This window comes from Pelodiscus sinensis, chromosome 29 (assembly GCF_052426305.1).
Source record: "Pelodiscus sinensis isolate ZL-2025 chromosome 29, ASM5242630v1, whole genome shotgun sequence".
In the NCBI taxonomy this organism is placed as follows: domain Eukaryota; kingdom Metazoa; phylum Chordata; order Testudines; family Trionychidae; genus Pelodiscus; species Pelodiscus sinensis.
In genome coordinates, this window is record NC_143080.1 from 3,658,459 (window position 1) to 3,678,967 (window position 20,509).

Below are 20,509 nucleotides of genomic sequence, written 5' to 3' on the forward strand. Positions count from 1 at the left end.
GGATCTGGATTGTTTCTGGACTGGTGCTAGAACTTTGTCAGGACTCGTCAACCTCCCTGAGCTGTAACAAGTGTAAATATTTCTTTCTAATCCAGCTTAAGTAGTGAACTGGCTATATGTTAGTGTAACCGGTTAACCAGTTAAATGGGAGGGCAAGGGGGGGCTGTCCACGTTGGGCCCGGCCCAGAAGGTACCAGGCCCTGGGGGATTGGAGCAGACTCCTGCCCCTGGCGAGAGGGGCCTGTTCTAGCCCGTCACTGGCTAACTATAATGCCTCACCCAGTTAAGTCTCACCCTGATTAACCATTAACCTGGCTACTTCTAAGCAGCATCTTTGAGCCTTGAAGGCAGGGTAGGCCAGTCACCTGTACTGCTGGCCTGTTAGACGTGTGACTCATGCACCGGATTTCAGCCTCCATTTAAGTGCCGGACTGTGCATTTGGTGCCCATAAGGGAGCATCTGGCGCTGGGGCTGTCACTCGGCTCTGAGCAGGGGGAGACGAAAGCCTCTGGCAGGAGCAGGAGGATGGGGCAGCCTTTGTATTGCCCCACTTCTTATGGGCCCCTCCCTGAGATGTTTCCCTCCGGGATTTCAGCCTAGCTAAATGATGCCTTGTCGGGCAGACGAGCCATTCCGCTACTGCCTCTCTTCTCTGTGGCATGGCGGTAGGACTGATTTTTCTGGCAGGGCCAGTCACACTCGGCTAGCAGGAGAGGAGAGAAAACAACTAACTGCAGCTGTGCCGTAGGGTGGGAGGAGGAGGAGAGTGGAGCTGATCCAAGATGCCCCCCCAAGGGGGTGAGGATTTCCCTGCTAGGTTTCAAGTCGCTCTGCCTCTCTCCAGCCATATCAGCTCAGGCAAAACTGCTGCAAGGAGGCCAAGCATGCCTGGAGCCCTTTGGGTTGCTGAGTTTATCTTATCGCTGCTCTTCTGTTCTAGACGTTCTTCCCCATCTGTTCCCTCCCTCACTTGCCTGGTTTCAGCCTGGCTCCATCTGCCATTCATGCTTCCCCCCCCCCCCCTCTGTTTTCTATTTCCTCACGGTCTTTCTCCCCTCCCATAGATGTCTTCTCCCTCTTGTGTCTGGTCAGCAAACTCCCTCCCAATAACCACCCCCTCTTGGCACGAAATTAAGCCTGGCCCTAATTGAAACCATTGTTCACGCTGTCGGTAAATTGCAGCCTCTTGCTTTTGTCTCCTGTGTGTGTATTGTCAACTCTGTTGTGGGGGACTGTTTCAAATGCCTCGCCCGCTTTCTCCCCGTCCTGTCTATGTGTAATGGACTCCAGGTTTGCTCAGGTCCTAGGCTGGTAGGAACACTTTCATCTAATCTCGTCCTTGGCATGTTCCTTGGAAGGATCCTGTGTTGACTGCAGGCGTTTCTGAAAAAGCACTCAAAGCTGCTGCTTTGAGGAATGGCCTTTCTGAGGACAGGAATCTTGGGCTGTTAGAATTGCAATTCTTCCCACGGCTAACTGTGTCCTTGTTTGTCTGTTTGCAGTTCTGGCATAAAGCATGTTTCCACTGCGAGATATGCAAGATGACCCTAAACATGAAAAACTACAAGGGCTATGAGAAGAAGCCGTATTGCAATGCGTAAGTCTCTGCTCCTCATTCTAAAAAGTGCCATGCTGGAAATGTCATTCGGGCTGTGTTGGATCTGCAAAACTTTGCAGGGCTTGGTTTCTGGCTCCCTTGAACTTTGCTTTGGCACTTCCTGACTGCCAGGAGGTTCGAGCTGATGCCCGGGGATGCAGGAGACCTTCTGGGAAAAGGTCTCTTGATTCTGGAATTTGCTTCCCCCCGTTTTTTGCTCTTACAGAACTTGGGTGCACCAAAAGCTATTCTTGACTGCTCCCGTTCTGCTCTTATTTGAGGGGTAGAGACCAGTCACCTCTCAGTGGTAAGCTGACATCGTCTTGAATTGTGTAGCTTTGACAAGTTAGTTATCTTCTGTTCCATAGTGGAGCACTCTTCAGACAGGAAAGCAAACATCCACTCTGACTTAAAGACTAATTCCGGGTCCCTGGACAGGGTGGCTGTACTTTGGGGAAATGTCTGAATCCTCACCACATGGATGCATTGTGGTGATCGGTGTGGATTTTGCCTTAAGTCAGGGGTCTCCAACCTCTTTAAGCACAAGATCGCTTTTTGAATTGAAGTGCAATCCAAGATCTATCTCAAACCCAAATACCCTGGCCCCACCTCCTTTGTGCCTCTTTTCTGAAGCCCCGCCCCTGCTCACTCCAGCCTCCCTCCCCATCCTCTCTCATTTTCACCACACAGGGGCAGTGGGTTGGTGTAGGCTCTGGTCGTGGATTAAAGGATTTGGAGTGCGAGAGGGGCGCTGAGCTTATGGCAGGCAGTCAGTGTGCTGGAGGACGTTCTAGGTGCAAGCTCTGGGAGGGTGTTTGGATGCAGGGGTGTTCAGGGCTAGGGCAGAAGCTTGGGGTACAGGAGTGGGTTCATGACTGGGGTAGGGTTTCAGGATGTGGGTTCCAACTGGGTGGTGGGGCATTGGAGCTAAGGCAGGCTCATCCCTGCCCTGGTCCTGCACCACTCCCAAAAGCAGCCAGCAAACTCCCTCCATCCCAAGCCCTGTTGCCCCCCCCCCCTGCTCTGTGGAGATAGAGGGGGCACCTTGACATCAGTGCTTCTCTTTGCCTTGCCCTGCACGAGGGGGCGGGGGGCAGCTCTAAGGGCAGGAGATGTGCAGCAGTAGGGGGAGGGGCAGTTGAAGTGTCTGCACTTGGACCTCTGACAGGGGATCCTGACTGGTTTGGCCAAGAGTCTGTCAAGATCGACCAGTAGATCCCGATCGACTGGCTGGTGACCGCTGCCTTAAGTAGTTTCTGCAAAATCTCTTCAGGGAGGATGTCTTGAGCATTGAGTCCGTGCTCAGCCTAGGGAAAGGGGCAGGGAAGAATTCTGTATGCAAAGAAGAAAACTGGCCCAATGATTGGGTGCTAGTGAGGTCTTGAGAGATCCAGTTTCAATTCCCTGCACTGCCATATGTTTCCTGACTTGCTAAAGGCCACTTAATTTGCCCACGTGTAAAGTGAAGAGGAAAATAGCACTTCCCTATTGAGCAAGGACGTTGCAGTCACAAATACACCCTTTTGGTGCTTAAACCCTGCAGTAATGGGACTGAAATGACCAGGGAGAGATGGGGGGCAGGGAGGCTAGAAAGGAGTGAGCAGAGGGACTGGAAAGCAGAGCACAGCTCTGACCACGGGTACTTTGACAGGAAAGGCTTGAAATGAGTCTCTTCTCCCGCCAGGGCTTTTGTCGAATGCCCAACACGGCCCTTGAGTGCAGCATCCCTTCCAGAACGACCCCAGGCTTGCATTCTGAGTTGTTCTCGCCCTCTTGCTGCTGTCCAAAGGGACTTTCCAGTCCTCGTCCTGTGTCCATTCAACTTAATTCAGTCGCTAGAGAGGGTTGCCCCTTCCTCCTGAGCCGCCTCATTTGGAGTCCTCGGCATAATGCAACCCTAGCAAGCGCTAACACTGGGTCCCTGGTGAATCTTCTTTTAGCTGACCAGTGATAAGCTTTTGGAGCCAAACCAAGGGAAGCCTTTTGCGGAAGCCCTATTTCCAGTTGTACTGTAAACCCCTCTTCCTGTTCATAATCCTCAGTCTCCCTTAGTCATGGGTTCCCCCCCCCCCAAAAAAAAATCCTCAGCGTCAGACACACACGTAAAACTGATCGTTGTGGTTTCTCTGTGCAAGCTGAGATGTGCAAAAGCTAAATGAATCGAGAGGAATCTGGCTGTTTGCCCACTTCTGGGGTTACGTGGCCGGATCCTGCACCCTTGGGGGAGCCATCGTGCTCCCCCTGAATTCACAAGTAGGAATTGGACTGTCAGTTTGACATGGGGTGTCTTGCTAATGACTGTAAAGCAGCTTGTATCAAGGGATTTTTTTTTATAGCTGCTTTTCATACACCAAGTAATTCTTTCTAAGAGCTGTTAAGCTAAAGCTATTTAGCATTTGGATGGCGTGTTCCATTTACAAAATACTTTAATCCCGACACCCACTTTATTCCAAGAATGGTTTCCCCCTCCAGAGCTCTAAAATGGGGCTAGGGCAGAACTGGGAGAAGACCAGCCTTGTTACACCAGTGTAAGGCCACTCCTGTTGCTCTAAAGAAGGGCTCCCCTGTCGACAACCCTGTGGCCTATAGCAATAGGGGTAGAATGGTGACCACAGGCTGGATTGTGAGACTGGCCGTTTAGTGCCATCAAATCTGGGTCCTGCAGGCTCTTGCCTTGAATTTGTCACCTTGGTGACCAGCCGCCTGCGAGGTGGGGACTTTGATAGTTAAGCTGGGTGAACAAGTTGTCCCTGGCATGCAGGACAGGATGCGGGCCCAGCCATAGGACAGGCCAGCTGGATCTCAGTCCTGAGACATCCCAAACCTCTTGTCGTGGCTTGCAACCCTCTTGCAGTTGGGCTGCAAGATTGGGGCTCACCCCTCCACCGTGCTCCTCCCCCTGCTCTAGCCTCATCCTTCCCCCCCCCCCCCCCCTTCTTCCCTCCCACCCTGCCAGGCTAGAGTGCCATACCAGCTTCCTGCTGTGGAGGGAGGCCTGGCAAGGTGGATCTGGCTTGCAGGGACAGAAAGCAGCTCCATGTGCTGCTGCTCCCCTTCCCTCCGCTGGGGGGGAATGGGAGTGGAGGAATCCGCTTGCTTGAAGGCTTTTCCCACTGCTCCCATTGGTCAGAATTGCAGCCAATGGGAGCAGCAGTGGGCAGTGCCTGAGAGCAGCGGGGGTGTCAGAACCAGGTAAGGGCCCCCCATCCCCTCACACTGTTTCTGCACCCTCCCTCCTGCCCGGACCTTGTACCCCCACCTGCACCTCACCTCCTGCCCAGATTTGTTACCCCCACCCCCTCCTGCACCCATTTCATCATCACAGGTGGTTGGCTGGTGGTCCCCAGAAAGGTCTGCATGGAATTGCTCTACTCTGCACTAGTTAGGCCTCAGCTGGAGTACTGTGTCCAGTTCTGGGCGCCACATTTCAAGAAAGATGTGGAGAAATTGGAAAGGGTACAGAGAAGAGCGACAATTATTAAAGGCCTAGAGAACATGACCTATGAAGCCAGGCTTCATGAACTGGGCTTGTTTAGTTTGGAAAAAAGAAGATTAAGGGGGGACATGATAGCGGTTTTCAAATATCTAAAAGGGTGTCCCAAGGAGGAAGGAGAATTTGTTCCTCTTGGTTTCTGAGGACAGGACAAGGAGTAATGAGCTTAAAGTGCAGCAGGGGAGGTTTAGATTGGACATGAGGAAAAAATTCCTGTCAGGGTGGTCAAATATTGGAATAAATTGCCAAGGGAGGTGGTGGAATCTCCCTCTCTGGAGATATTTAAGAACAGGTTGGATAGACATCTGTCAGGGATGGTGTAGACGGAGCTTGGTCCTGCCTTGAGGGCGGGGGGCTGGACTCGATGACCTCTCGAGGTCCCTTCCAGTCCTATGATTCTATGAGTGGGGTAGGCCGTGGGCCAAAGCGTTTGAGAGCCCCTGTCTTACCTCTGTCCTGACAAGCCAGTTCTAATGGCAGCAGAGGTACGTCTACACTGCACGGCTATTTCGGGATACTGGAGGCTTCCCGAAATAGCTCCCTCGCGTCTTAACAAGCCTGTCCATTATTTACACCTTTTTTTCCCCAAAACAACAGCCACGCTGTTCTGGCATCCCTGTAACCTTCATTCCACAGGGGTTAAGGGATGTCTCAGAATAGCCCATCGTTTCGAAATTTGGCGCTGTGTAGACGTGCCAAACTGCAAAATGTGCAATTGGTGTTTCTTACTTGGCGTTTAGGATGCTGTGGAGATGCACCCCAAAGCTCTTTGAGGTGTCCATGGCTAAACTCTAGTAGATAAGGACGTTCTATTCAAGGGTTGTGCTTGCTGTCAGTCTCCAATAAGCAACCTCTCTCCCCTTTTTTCCCCCTTCCCCCTGGTCTTTGCTGGGTCTCTTGTGGTCAAGAACCCTTTAGTGGTTACAAGAGGGAAGTGGGTAGGACGGCCCGATGACTGAGTGGTGTGAGTGCCGCACAGAAGTGTTGGGCGCATTGCATGCTGCAAAAATACAAGATACAGGATCCGCTCTTTTTTTTTTTTTTTTTTTTTTTCTTCTAAAAACAAAGACCTCAAAGCAATGAATAGCTCCTTCCTTTGCATCCAAGACCTAATAGTCTCCACTTCTAGAGCTGAGCCCTCCCCAGCCCTTCGGGTCTTGAGGCCTAATGTGCGATCGCATTACTGCTGATTTCATGGGCTCTCTCTTCTTAATGCAGTGCTGCTACTAGGAGGCAGGGTCCTGGCTTTACAAGCGGTAGCTGAGCTGCTCCGAGGAGGGTCTGCTTTCTGGGCTATGTCTACACAGCAGTGTTATTCCGAAATAACAAAGTCCGCGTCAACTGCTCGTTGACAATGTCGAGCTGGAGGACTTATTCCAACTCCTGTAACTTTGCTTGTATGAGGAGTAAGAAGTCGGTAGAGCGCTCTATCCCAGACTTCCTGCTCGGCAGACCGCTTAACTCGGGTTTTGGCACTATTTTGACTTGATCTATGTCAGTTGCACTGCTCATCTCGGCTTTAGCCCTGCTGTGTGGACATGCCCTGGGTGTCCCTGTGTGTGAGACTGGGACGTGCAGGGAGGTTCAGTCAATAGCCAGACCTCCGCTGGGAAATGCTGCTGAGGAGGGGGTCTGATCTTGCAAAGCGGAGACCGCCTGCCTTACCCACGTAAGCCGTTCACACTCCTGATGTGACCCTCTGGGGGTGGGGGCAGTGGGGCGTGTGAGAACCAGAGCCTGCCCCCCAGAGTTCTGCTTTTGCTCTGAGCAGAAGGAACGGCCCGGAGTCCCCTCACCCTGCCGCTGGTGAAAGGGAAGTGGGGATAATGGTGGGAAATTCCTGAGATTCCAAGGCCTGTGCGCAACCTTCTCCCCTCTCGGTTTCTCAACCCCTTCCGCTCAAGAGACCCCCCTCGGCGGCAGAGCTGGAATCTTAACCCTGTGGTGACCCGAGGAGATGGTCTGCGCAGAAGAGGCAGCGGCGCTGTCCCTCGGGTGGATGCAGAGGCTGGAACAAAGCAATGAGATGCCCTAAACCTTGAACTTCCAGCTCCATGAACCATCCTCTCCACAGGGGCTGGGCTCTGTGTGGGAGGGTTCAGGGTGGCCGCTCCATGCCATGCCCTTTGTGGGGTGGGGCCCCATGGCAGCCACCTCAGTCGTCCTACAGACCATGGGGTGGCCTGGGGGTTACCTGAGCCTGGCGGTGGGGGGGGCAGCAGAAGTCAGGACCCACCCTCCCACCCATCCCCACCCTGAAGGGGTGGCAGCATGTGAAGCAGCTCAACCCTCTACCAGCTGGGCCACTTTGCTTCACTGAAGTGGGGGGCCCCAGCCTGCTCTGTTCCCCCCCCCCCCGGGGTAGCGTAGAGTGGGGGTGGGCCAGGAGAGTTGCCCAGGGCCCTGCATCTGGAGCATGGGGGGGTGTGTGTCTGGGGATGGCCTTGGTGACTGGGCACCCATAAGAACAGCCACACTGGGTCAGACCAAAGGGCCATCCATCCCAGTGTCCAGTCTTCCGATGCCAGAGGGAGGGAACAGAACAGGGAACCCTCAAGCGATCCCTCTCCTGTCCCCCATTCCTAGCCTGTGACAGACTAGGGACACCATTCTCACCCATCCTGGCTAATAGATTCATGGAGGTTAGGTCCATCAGTGGATCTCTAGCTCTCTTTGAACCCTGTTAAAGTCCTAGTCTTCACCACATCCTCTGGCAAGGAGTTCTGCAGGTTGACTGTGTGTTGCATGAAGCACTTAGTGACTCACTTAGGCTGCCCGTTACCCCATCCTCTGCCTCAAGACTGGCCTTCAGGGCTGCTCTAACATCTTGCCTTATTTATTGGGGTAATGGGACTTGGCACAAGTCAGACCTGGGCTCAGTCCTCTTCTGACCAAGATCGCACGAGGGCGGTGGAGGCTACCTCATCTCCGCTTCAGTCAGCGGTCTGTGAAATGGGTCCGTCGTCCTCACCAGGGTGGCTGGATACGATGGTAGTGCGAGACGCAAGTACCAGAGGGTGGACCAAAGCTGCCTGCATCTAGGGCCACGCTTGCCATTAAATCTGTGCTCCAGCCAGGTCTGTCTCCATCTAGCTCAGCTGTTCCTGCTTTCGCTTTCTGCCTTTCACGTCCCAGGAGCTACGTGGCTTTCTCAGGGTACTCTGGGGAGGAGGGAGTGGCAGAGGAAGGTGAGTGTTGCCTCCCTGTGACTCTGTTTCTGGCACTGGGAGATGGGGGGGGGGGCCCTTTTCTAAATGGCCCCCATCAAGGCGACAGCCGTGAAGGGAGCAGCTTCGGTCTGCCAAAGGGAAAGAAAAGCGGCGTTTACACACACACTGGCTACGTTTTCCAAACCCGACGTCCCCTCTGCCTCCAGGCTGGCCTCCTGCCAGCACCTAAGCGTCTCTCTCGGCCAAGGCAGTTCGGAAGAAGGCCGGGCTGCCGCGCGATCTGCTGTTGCTCCGTAATAAATCGCTGCCTCGCCTTCCGAAAAGGCTTGGCTGTTGGACGCAGCCCCTCCCCCTCCCCGCCCTGACGGAGCCGTGTGCTTCCACATCCTTTATTTTCCCAGCAAACTTGAGTGGCCGCTTTTTTTTTTTTTTTTTTTTTTAAACTTCCTTTTGCGTCTCTTTCTCCATTGGCTTCTGGCGCAAAGCGCGAGAACCACCGACACAAACCGTTCCGAGGCTAGGCCAGACCTGCCCCTCCGCCCCCGTGGCATTCTGTTGGGTCTCACGCACGCCTGGGGGTGTCAAAGCTCTGTACAGTTACATACCATAACGCAAATGGAAGTGGCTTTGGGGGAGGGGGGGGGGGCTTATTTAGGTTTTTTCTTTGAAGTAAGATCTTGTCCAGAGTGGGGTTTCTGTAAGAACTACAGAGGAGGGTGTTGCCTAAAGCTGAATATTTGCCAGGGGTCTAAGCCAGGCGTGGGGAAGCTAAGGCTTGGGGGGGCTGGATCTGGCCCCTGAGGCTTGGGGCTCTCTCCCCAGCATTAGGGAGCCCATGCTGGTGCTGTAGTCCCATGCTCCCCCTCGCAATTCTCTCCCCTCCACCCCATGGGGCTGGAGCGCCTCCCGACTGTGTGGGGAGGGGTCAGACCAATTGGATCTGATCAGGGGCTCTGCCTGGTGAGGGAGGGGAGCGACTCCATATGCTGCCCTCCCCTCCCTTGGCTGGCTCAGTAAAACGCTGCCTGGAGGCTCCCCTCCATCCCCCCCCAAAAAATCTTCTAGCCCAGCCCCCCCACAGTTCTGCTTGGCGAGGGGCTGTGTGTTTTTCTGCTTCTCAATCAGGCTCCATGTCGATGGGGGCAGGTTGGGAGGAGATTTCATGTGCTCCCCCAGCCCTGATGTTTTTTTAGAGGGAGTGGGGGGAGGGGAGAAGAGCATGCCAAGTCTACTCGCACCACCAGGCCCACAGGCACCTCGAGGGAACTGCCAGCTGTTCAGAACAGCTGGGGGCGGGGAGGCAAAGACTTTGTGCTCCCCCAGACCAGTCCGGGTCTGTAGGAGGGGAAGCATGGAAGTATCCTGGTCCTTCCCCAAGACCCCACCCCTTCCGGGGTGGCCCCCCCAGTCAAAAATTGCCTACCCCTGTTCTAAGCCCCCGTGCTTGCAGGTGTCTCATGCTTATTGTCCATAGTCCCAGGTCGTAGGTTTGGTGTCGCTGCAGAATAAAGCTCAGCTCGGATCTGCTGGGATGGGTCCGTGTTTTGCTGGGGCCATTCCCCCTGCTCCCAGCTGTGCGACTGCCTTCACTGGTCGGACCTGGAGAGAGCTGCTTGTTCAAGGCTTCAGCTGTGTATATGTGGTCCTTGGAAGTAGCGGGAGGGACAGCGGCCTCCCCTGCCTGGAATTCTTGCATGGCTCTGCTCCCTGGGATATGGAAATGCGGGGGGAGGGGGAGGGATTTTGGGCTCCATCGGTGGGTGCACGTGATGCTGAGCTGCATACATCCTTAGTCAGATCCATTCTGTGTCTCCCGTCGCTGTCTCTGCAAAGTCCCTTCCTCTGCCAATCCCAGGCCAGCCAAGGCAGGGCCCCTTCTGAGGGAGGGTGTCTTAACCCTATGAAAGGAGCAAGCCCTGATTCTTGGTTGGGGTTCGTGGGGCGGATTTGGGCTTGCAGTGATGTAACAAGCTAAGCAGTCTCCCTGGCATCAGACCTGGCCAAAGGTTCAGTGCAAACAAGCATCCGCCTGGGTAGGATCTGAGTGTGGCTAAGCGGAGGGGCTGTCTGTCTGCCCTACTGAGTTGGCTGCTCTTAGTCCTTGGCTGCTGTGAAGTAGCTGGCAGGAAGCTAATGGCCTAGTTGCTCAGCAATTTCCCCCCCCCCCCGGGGAAGAGCACACAGTGTCCTTTGAACTTGCACAGGGACGCTGGCGCTGACGGTGCTGCTCTCCACCTTTGCTGCAGTCCTCCAAAGTACCGAGTCTCCTGACCTGAGCATCAAAGGAAACCCTAATGCTCGTGTGCACAGCTCGCTGGTCTTGGCTTCCCCTCCGCCTCCACACCCCAAACAAGCTGTTTCTCAGCCACGGTGGGCTGGGGAGGGGGGGCGGCTTCTGTGGGGTGTTGGGTGAGAGGTGGGGCAGAGCTGTATCTCCCTCCCCCCCGCTGCACTGTTTGGGGGTGCTGGCTCCCTGCAAAGCCGGGTTGGCTGCCCTGCCTCTCTGGAGCTGGTCGGCGTGGGAAATCCAAACCCTCTCCGGCTCGAGCCGTCTCTGCGGAATCCAGCTGGCTGTGCTGCACCATACGTGGAACCTTATTGCTGGGGATTCAAATCTAGGCCAGTGGGTTTTTTTCCAATGACGGGTCGCCACCCAGCAGTGGGAGGTCGGGTCCTGGGACTCGTGGCTGTGGGGGGGCTGAGGCAGCTCCCTACCTGTCCTGGCACTGCAAACTGCAGGCAGGCCTGGGTCCTAGGTGAGGTGTGGGGGGAGAACGCACAGGGCTCCATGCAGTGCCCCAAGCACTAGCTTTGCACTCGCATTGGTTGGGAGCCTGCTTCTGGGGCACAGCCTGGTCTGGGGTGCTTGGAGAGGCAGGAACCTGCCTTAGCCCCCTTGCTGCACCACTGACTGGGAGCCACTGGAAGTCAGACCCTCCTGGCCCCCAGCCCTGACCCCCCCCTTACAGCCCAAAGCTCCCATCCTCCGCCCCACCCCGCAGCCCACACACCAGTCACATTGTGCTGGGTTGTGGCATCGACCATTTTCTTCAACTGGGTCATGAGAGAATACGTTTTAAAACTGCTGGCTTAGGTGCCACGGCGGGGCCCACGTTAACACTCCATCCCATGCCTGACCCGTGTCCTTATGTCTGAAACGTTCTCTGATTCCAGGGCACAACTGCAAAGACAGGTCTGAGATTCCCTCTAAAGAAAAATCTCTAATTTGATCACTTTTTCTTTTCCCTTTCCGTTCAGCGCAAACGGGCCGTTACCTCTCGGGCCAGCTTCCCTCTTGGAAAAAGTTAGTAAGCGGCAGGCAAAAGCAGAACTGCTTTGAATTTCAAAACAAGCCAACGATCTTTGTTCTTGGCACTCCTAATCGCTCCATCTGGTAGCAGCATATTACGCTACCGTGACCCTTCCAAGCTGGGGGTGGGGAGGCAGGGAGGAATAGTGCGGCTGGGACCCAGTCCAGGTGTTGATGTGATGCCTTTTTGCTGAGTTCCTGGAGCGGAGTAACTGTCGCTAGCTTTGCATAGCCACGTGGCTCCGAACAAGTGCGCTCTGTCTCCTTGCAAATGGGAGCTGGCACTTGGGTTTGCTGTTGGAAGGGAAGACGCCGCTATACCTGGCACGGAGTGGGGGCGGCCGCAGAGTGGAAGGATGCAGACGAGAATAGCTCCCTTCCTCCTCTTGCAGTAGAAGTTCAGGGTGGGGATTTTCTGGTGCATCGGTTTCTGGGTGGCGGGGAGAGGTGGTAGACAGACGTTCCTCTAAAGCAATCTGTGGGCTGGATTAGAAATCTGGGCTGGATTAGTGGCTGGGGGCGACAGCTGAAGAGTGGAGGAGCTTTTTGGGGGTGGCTTTATAGAAAGAGCGTGGGAACGACTTGTTCCGCTTGGAGTCAGACTCCTCACTGATAACGCCACTGGCCCCAGCTGCCATGGCTCTGCACAGGGAGGTACCAGGAGGGCCGGCTCTGTGTCCCTTGCTTGTTCTCCCTAGTGTCAAAGCCCTCAGCCTCCTTACTGAATTGGGGGGGGGGGGAGCCAGCCTGTGTCTGTGGGAAGAAACTGGGAAGCTTGCATGGCACAGGCGTGGGATTCTGCCGTAACCGACCTTTCTGGGGTCGGCTCAGATAACCTCCCCGAATGTGTCTATTCGCCTCTGCTGGGGGAGTTTTATCACCAGAGTCACGAGTGTAGCCCTGGCTAACTATAGGACACCGTAGAAATGCCGTAAAGCAGCACTGTGAAGCCCGGCAGAACTTGCTGGTGGTTCAGATCCCCGCTTGCTCCCTAGCGAGGCCCGACGCGTCTGCCCGCAGGCTGGGCCCTCAGGTCGCCTGGCCCAAGGGGCTCCGAACATGCTGCTGCCCTCCTTGAGGGAGAGCATCTCTGAACTGGTGCCCGTGGGTGAGGGGAGCTGTAGGCGCTTGCTCTGGCAACCTGCGGTGGGAGTGGAACAGGAATTGGCTGCTTTTCCCCTCAGGGAGAGGACTCCCAGGCTGGCAACCTGGGGGCACCGGGCCTATCCCTCGGTGGTCCGTTGGCTCGGCTGTCCCAGTTCAGTCGGAGCACGGCGGCAGGTGGGGCCGGCCGCAGTGTGAACTAGAGGCAGGCAGAGCCAAGCCTGAGGGGCGGGTTTGGCTTTGCTTCCTAGCAAACTCTCTCCCTGAACCGGGGCGTGTGAACGGACTTGTGTGCAGGGCGCTCTGAGCAGCAGCCTTTCTCTCCGGCCCGCAAGCGGCTCCCCGTCCCGGCTTTGAGGGCCCAGCGCCCGTCTGCACTGACGCGAGCCTGGAGGGGTCTCCTTTTCCCCCCGGAAAGTCGAGGGAGCGTTGCCCTTCCCAGGTCTCCTCCGCGAGCAGCAGACCTGCTTGTAACCGCTCCCCCACCCTCCACCTCACAACTCTGACTCCTGCGGCCAGCCCGGCCCTTCCCCAGGACCCGCTGTGCAGGCGCGTCTCCTGGCGTGTTTACCCACCTCGGCCTCCCTGGTGCCAAAACAACCCTGGAAAAATCCAGCTTCTCTGCGGCTCCCTTTTTGTGCCCACAAGTCCCCGCCGAGGCCCACCCAGGCTGGCTTTGTTCCACCCGCTCACTCGTTGCTGTCTCCCTGGGGAGGGCGCCCCGTGGTGCCAGATGATGAAAAGGGAGTGGGGATGAGAGTGGGGGTGGCCCTTCCTGCAGGCCATTTTCCTCAGCTGTTTGCTACAGGTCTTCCTGGACACCGTGGGGGTTGAGGTGAGCGCAAACGGCTCCCTGGGCTACCTTTCCTTTTTCCAAAATTATGGAATGAATCAGCCTCTACAACGGGGGTGTAGGAACCTTTTTTGGGGGGTTGGGCCACTGACCCACAGAAAAACCAGTTGGGGGGGGGGCTGCGCACGAGCGAGAAGCAAGAAAAAAACCCTCATTGACGTGACCCCCAGAATTGCGAAGGAGACAGACCCTCCCCATGTTCCCCTCGCGCACCAGAGTCTGGGGGGTTGAGCTATAAAGTCCAGTGGGCCCAGGCTAGTGGGTTTTGTGTGCTCCAGCCCTGGGGTGGGGTGGGGGTGGGGTTGGGGGGGGCTGAAGCACCAGCGCAGGCTCCCCTTGCTGAGTGGAGGGGGAGCCGTGAGCTTTGGGGCCTTAGGTTCCCCATCCCTGTGCTAAAAGGTGTTTGGCTGGCGCTAGCTGACAAGTCATTTGAGCCACCCTCTAGATTGGCAGAGAAGCAGTTACTCTCTCCTGCCTGGCTGGGGGGCTTGTGCCCTTTGCCCAGGGGCCAGGTTGCCCCATATCCATCAGGATGGCTGCAGGCTGGGACTCGGGTGGGGTGGGGCTATCGCGCTGCCTGCTCCCGTCCCAGGGGAAAGTCACTTGGAGGGTCTTTCTCCCGGGGGCTAGAACCTGGCTGACTGCGCAGAAGAGCTGAACTCTTGGGCGGCTGCCCTGGAAAGCTTCCAGTGCCGCCCCGCGGACTAGCAGAGCGCCCCCAGCTCGCAGCGTGTTCCTACGGGTGGTGCACGTCCGCACATGCCTCGGTGCCAGAGGGCACGTTGGTGCAGAGAAAAAACACTCCCTTCCCCTTGACGCGCGTCAGGAAGGATTCTGTGCCTGCCTTTGTATTGTCGTTGGTACAGGAGGGGGGATTCGTTCCCGCTCTGAGGAACACGGGGAGGGGGTCCCGCTGAGTTAGCAGAGGACGTTCTGTGGCGGGGTCCCCCCTCCTCCTGCCCTAAGGCTAAGCTGGCCCGAATCCCGAAGAGGGGTGTGTGGTGGGAGGGAAAAGGTGGGAATCTGCCTCTCTCAACTACTTAATTTGAATCCAGTTCCGTAGGGAGGCTGCAAATGGCTTTACCCATGGAGACGGGCACGGCAGCCTTTCCCTGGAATGCTTCGGAGCAGGGGTGGGGAATCTTTGAGGGTCGGGGGCCGCACACGAGTGAGAAGCAGGAAGACATTCCCCTCGCACCCCACAGCCTCAGGGCCTGGGCTAGTCAGTTTTGTGCGCTCCAGTCCTGCGGTGGGGCAACGGGGGGGAGGCCTGGGGCGCCAGTGCGGGTTCCCAATGCTGGGGTCTGGATCCAGGCAAACCGGGGCCCACATCCGCCTTACATTCCCCACTCCTGCTGTTGAGGAATTGACCTCCTTTCCCCTCAGCGCCAGCTCCCGGTGCGCTAGGGCCCTACAGGCCTGCTGCAGAGCGGAGGAGGTGTCTTTAAAAATAAATTAGTCTTTACGTTTTTGGGGGGGGGGGGGGGAGGGATCTTTTGTTTTGGTTTTTGTTTTGTTTGGTTCCCAAGAATTAGCAACTCACACTCTGCCAGGGAGGATGTGTATTTCTGCTCTGCCAATACTCCGCAGCCTGTTACTTCCGTTAACTTTTTCATGAGCCTTGATATAGCTGTGAAAAGGGGCTCGGGTCCCCTCGGAGGGGAGGCATGCTGTAGTCTCCTGGAGCTGTGGGTAGCAAGGGAACTAACCCCCCCCCCCCCAATCAGCTTGCTGTTCAGATCTGTCCAAGGCACCCACCATTATGTAGCTCAGGTGAGAAACCTCAGGCCCGGGGGCCGGATGCGGCCCTCCACTTGGATGGGTCCGGCCCCCGAGGCTCAGGGCCCTCTCCCCAGCATTGGGGAGCCTGTGCTGGTGCCACATTTCCCCCCCTGCTGCCCACCTGGGAGCTTGAGCCCACAAAAGAGGCTGCCCCCCAGGCTCTGGTGTGCGAGGGGAATGTGGGGGAGGGTCTTTCTCCTCAGTTGGGGGCCACAACAAGAATTGTGGGGGGTTTTTTTGCGCTTCTCTCTTGTGTGTGGCCCCCGACTGATTTTTCTGTGGATCAGTGGCCCCCGACCCAAAAAAGGGTCCTCACCCCTGTGTAGCGGGTGTGTTAGTCCCATTCCAAACAACTGTGGTTCTAACTGCTTTGCTGTCTGGACGAGTCATGTTCGAACTAGTCCTCAGAACGACATTCTGCTCTGTTCCCATCACTTGAACAGCAGCCAGGGCGGCCTGGATGCTCCGAAGGGAGTTACGTGCCTACTTCCATCTCTTCTGAGGAGTGAGGTGCCCAGATACCTTCTGAGGATCTCGGGTGACACGGTTAAGGCTTCCACCTTTTGGAAGCCTGCTTCCTGGTTTATACATTGGTCTTAAAGGGCAGGTCTGTCTGGAGAAAGGGACAGAACAGTTCAGTCTCTGAATTCAAAATAAACTTGTTCTCCGCTGTTGCAGATTGACAGACCTGGGTCTGGAAAAAAAAACCAATTGGGTCCTTTCTGGTTCATGAGTTCCCAGTAAACCTGAAGGGTAAATTAAACCAACAGAAGGGTAAATTTGAAAGGGTTATCGCTGCTCTCCCGACTGGGAAGTGGCTATTCCTGGTAGGGAAGCTGAAGCTTGTGTAATGGGGTAACCGTGTAACTGCTGAAAATCTCAGAGCTTACACCAGGGCTGGCATCCGGCCCCCCTAATGCTTTGATCTGGCACGCGATGCATCGGGCTGCTTTCTATTTATAGCCTGCTGGCGGTGCCATCGAATTTCCAGGCAGCCAGATCCTATTGAAATGGCTCCCAGTCGCGACGCTACCCCGGCAGAGGCTGTAGCTGCGAGCCCTTTAAATACCCGTAGTAACCCCGGGTGGCTGCTAGGCAACGCAGTAGCGGCAGGACCTGGAGCCAGGAGCCCTTTGCTGTGTGTTTAATTCAAAGCCTCCCATCCCAGACAATTCTGGGCGGAGGCAAGTCCTAAGCTCCGCCCCTTGTATCCCAGGCTCCGCCCCTTCTGCTTATTAAACAGTTATTTGTTTACACTCAAACATCCCTAATTCTTGTAGCTTGCAGGGGTTTTACAATTCCTCGTTCAGAGACTGGTCCTGGATGGGACCTCACTTCTACCGCCAACTTTTTTCCCCTCTGTGGTGATGTGAAAGCCAGGAGAAACTTGTCTGTACCTTGTATTGTCTGTATTTTCTACCCCTTTCTTAATAATTCCTAACATAGAATGTTAGGAATTATTAAGAAAGGGATAGAAAATAAGACACAGAATATCTTACTGCCCCTGTATAAAACTATGGTACGCCCTCATCTTGAATACTGTGTGCAGATGTGGTCTCCTCACCTCAAAAAAGATATTTTGGCCTTGGAAAGGGTTCAGAAAAGGACAACTAAAATGATTAGGGGTTTGGAACGGGTCCCATATGAGGAGAGGTTAAAGCGACTGGGACTTTTCAGTTTAGAAAAGAGGAGACTGAGGGGGGATATGCTAGAGGTCTATAAAATCATGAGTGGTGTGGAGAGGGTGAATAAAGAAAAGTTATTTATTAGTTCCCATAATAGAAGAGCTAGAGGACACCAAATGAAATTAATGGGTAGCAGCTTTAAAACTAATAAAAGAAACTTATTCTTCACACAGCGCATAGTCAACCTGTGGAACTCCTTGCCAGAGGAGGCTGTGAAGGCTAGGACTATAACAGAGTTTAAAGAGAAGCTTGATAATTTCATGTAGGTTAGGTCCATAAAAGGCTATTAGCCAGGGGATAGAAATGGTGTCCCTGGCCTCTGTTTGTCAGAGGCTGGAGATGGATGGCATGAGACAAATCATTTGATCATTGTCTTCGGTTCACCCCCACTGGGGCACCTGGTGCTGGCCACTGTCTGCAGACAGACTCCTGGGCTAGATGGACCTTTGGTCTGACCCAGTCCGGCCATTCTTATGTACCAGGGAAAGGGCACATCTAGCATCTCAAAGTGCTCTTCAGGCCAAAGTAAACAGAAAAAATGTAGAAACCTCTTCAAGTAATCCGAGGGTTTGAAAGTAACAGCCGCAAGCAAATTTTCACGCCGATAGCACTTGAACCACACTGCGAGGGCCAGAACAGAATCAGCGGGCTTTCATAGCTCGGCACAGGGTTTGTTTTTTAAATCATGTCAGTTACACCTAGGCTGCATCTACACTAAGAGTTTTCTTGGCAAAAAATATGCAGATGAGGGGCTCATTTACATGCGTTGCGATCTCATTTGCTTATTTTCTGCCGATCCGTTTTTGCGCTGGGGTGTTTGCACACACAAACTAGCAGTGTGGCTGTTTTCTTTTTGCGCAATCCTCCCTTTTTCTGCAAGATCTTTATGCCCCCAAAAAGGAGGTATACCGATTTTGCGGAAAAAGGGGGTTTTGTGCAAACAGAAAACATCCACACTGCCTGTTTTTGCACAAAAACCCCTCGTGCAAAAACAGAGTGGCAGAAAATATGCAAATGAGATCGTGGCTCATGCATATGGGCCCCTCATTAGCATATTTTTTGCCGAGGAAAACAGTGCAGACGTAGCCCTAGGTCCCAGAGTCTTGTCTATCCTAGGGCTCCCACTGATGCAGTGAAGTTAGTGATAGCCCCATAAGACCCTTTTGCGGGAGGTCTGTATGGAGGGCTTATCAGCTAAGGTAGGAGTCTGCTGCTGTCTTGCTTCCCACGGGCCCTCTTGCTTACAAAGAAAAGCACTTTTCAAGGCAGAGTTGATGACACCTAGTGTGCTAGATAGGCTGCTCTAACGGACGGCCCATCTCTCCCATTGTATGTGATCACCCTCGATTCCAAGGGGGTTGTGGATTAAAGAGCCTGTTCTCCTGTTGGCCGTGCACAAGGCTGTTTAGAGTCTGCTTTACTCCTTGGTCACATGTCTCTCTGCCCCACATACTTAAACCCTTAATCTGACAGCAGCCCCCCTGTGGTGAGGATTTGGGGGAAGGACATCCCATTTGTCAATTCATTAAACTCTAATCAGGCAGTAAACCTCCATCCAAGAGGCATGAAGTGTAAGGTGAATTCATCTCCCTCTGTTCGGCTGTTTCCTCTTATCAGGCGTGGGCAGTTGTTTAAAATTCTGTCCAGTGCTAAAACAGTTGTTGAGATGTGGGTGTCTGCCCTCCCTGCTTTTTCCAATTTGCTCTTGGGCTCTTACTGCCCTTAAGCTTTGCAGGGACTAGTCCAGAACTGGAGGCACCAGCAGGGCCGACTTATCCAGTAGGCACAGTGCCTAGGGCCCACAATACTTTTAGGGGCCCATGAAAATGTTTTAAAATCAGAAGAAAAAAAATAACTTTTAGGGTCGAAGAAAATGTTTTCATTTTTTTTCTCACATCAGAAAAAAATGAAACTTTTAGGGCCCATGAAAATCTATTCAATTTTGCCTAAAACAGAAAAAAAAATGTTGACGTATTTAAAGTTATATCAAAAATAATTTTTAATATTGATATTATTATGGTGGGAGGGGCCCACGAAGGCAAAAGTGCCTAGGGCCCACGAAAGTCATAATGTGGCTTCCGTTCTGTGATCCCTGCACGGCTCACGTGTGAGGCTCCGTTCGCCGCCTCCAGTCCCCTCGTCACACTCGGCCCCTTCTGCATGCCCGGAGCCTCGGACAAGAGACGGTGTCTTCCAACACGTCTTCAGCTGACAAAGTGGCGTGCCTCGCGGTTGCATGGCGTTGGCAGTCCGGGTTGAATCCAGGACTTCCGCCTCCATGTAGACGTAGCTGCAGACGCACCCGTGTAAGCCCTCTGGGGGCTGTCTCTTAATGAAGAGTTCGTATTTTTGTCTGCATTGCTATCCTTAGCAACAGACTCTGTGCAAACCTCACCTCTGCAGATGCGTAGGACTGATGAGTTCCCCACCGTTAGTCACCGCGACGCGATTGAACAGTTTCCCTGCGTTCACCCTCCCAGCGACCAGGGGAAGTTTTTCCTCAATGAAGAGGCAGGGTGGGCTTGAGACACTGAGTCACAACCTCCACGTTGGAATTTTTTTTTTTTACGGTGCATGCGTGAGACGGGCTGGTCCCCTGGCAGGCTTGCTCCTAGCAGCTGGGAAGACGCACAGAAAGGAGCCAGGTTTCTGGTTTGACTCTGCCTCTGAGGGGATGCTACCTCCCGCACCTCCGATCCCTGCTAGCGCAGCTGAAAATAGCAGTGTGGATGCAGCAGCATGGAGAACAGCCAGCGGGGATGTAAAATTCTGTTTAATTGGTTAACTGTTTAAAGGGAGGGGTGGAGCAGCACCCACCCCCCCATCTCCAGGCAGGGGTTCCTCCTGATGCTGGAGCAGCCTCTGCTTGCGGTGGTCTCCCCAGGCCTGCTGCAGTCAGGGGCTCCTGTGATGTCTGGGTAACCAGCCCCCACTGGTTAACATGAATTGATTAAACAGCCACATCCCTACGTAACCACCATGGGGTGGATTTGAACCTGGGACCTCTGTGGAGGAGCCTCTACAACTTGAGCTATAAAGCCAGCTGGCTCCCAGCTATGGCTGTAGAGCTGCCTTGTTCTTTTCGCTCCCTCTATGTGGTCTACATGCCACTGCATGGGACAGTGAACCTCACCCACCAGGTGCATGGGTTACACCTACACACCAGGGACCTAGGCGTGGACCTGCTAGCCTGTCTAATGCAGCTAAGGAGAGTCGGGTAGGTCAGCTCATGCTGTGCCTTGTGTTACAGTGTAGACGTAACCACAAGGTGCATCTCTTTACCTGATTTTCCAATGCACCTCGCCGCGGCCCTTTTGCTCTGCCTAGCGGCGTTCCAGCCTCTTGGAGGTATGTGGAGGAGAATCCAGCCTCCCCTCAGCTCTGAAGGGTTCAATTTCCCAAAAGCCAGGTGCAACTTAGCCCGGACAAGGGTTAACTTTTTAGCCGCGCTGCTGCATTGGTGCCGAGAACTGGGCCTGAGAAGAATCGCCTGCCTCACAGCAGGGCACAGTGT

At 54.5% G+C, this 20,509-nt stretch overlaps 1 protein-coding gene across 1 annotated transcript in view; it reads left to right on the plus strand.

Annotated features, from left to right (window-relative positions):
• Window positions 1-20,509, plus strand: part of LASP1 (LIM and SH3 protein 1) — a 62,906-nt gene that overhangs the window by 6,108 nt on the left and 36,289 nt on the right. The window contains exon 2 of the mRNA XM_075911465.2: window positions 1,504-1,598. Within this exon, the coding sequence (XP_075767580.1) occupies window positions 1,504-1,598 (95 nt within the window). The remainder of the gene's footprint in view (window positions 1-1,503; window positions 1,599-20,509) is intronic.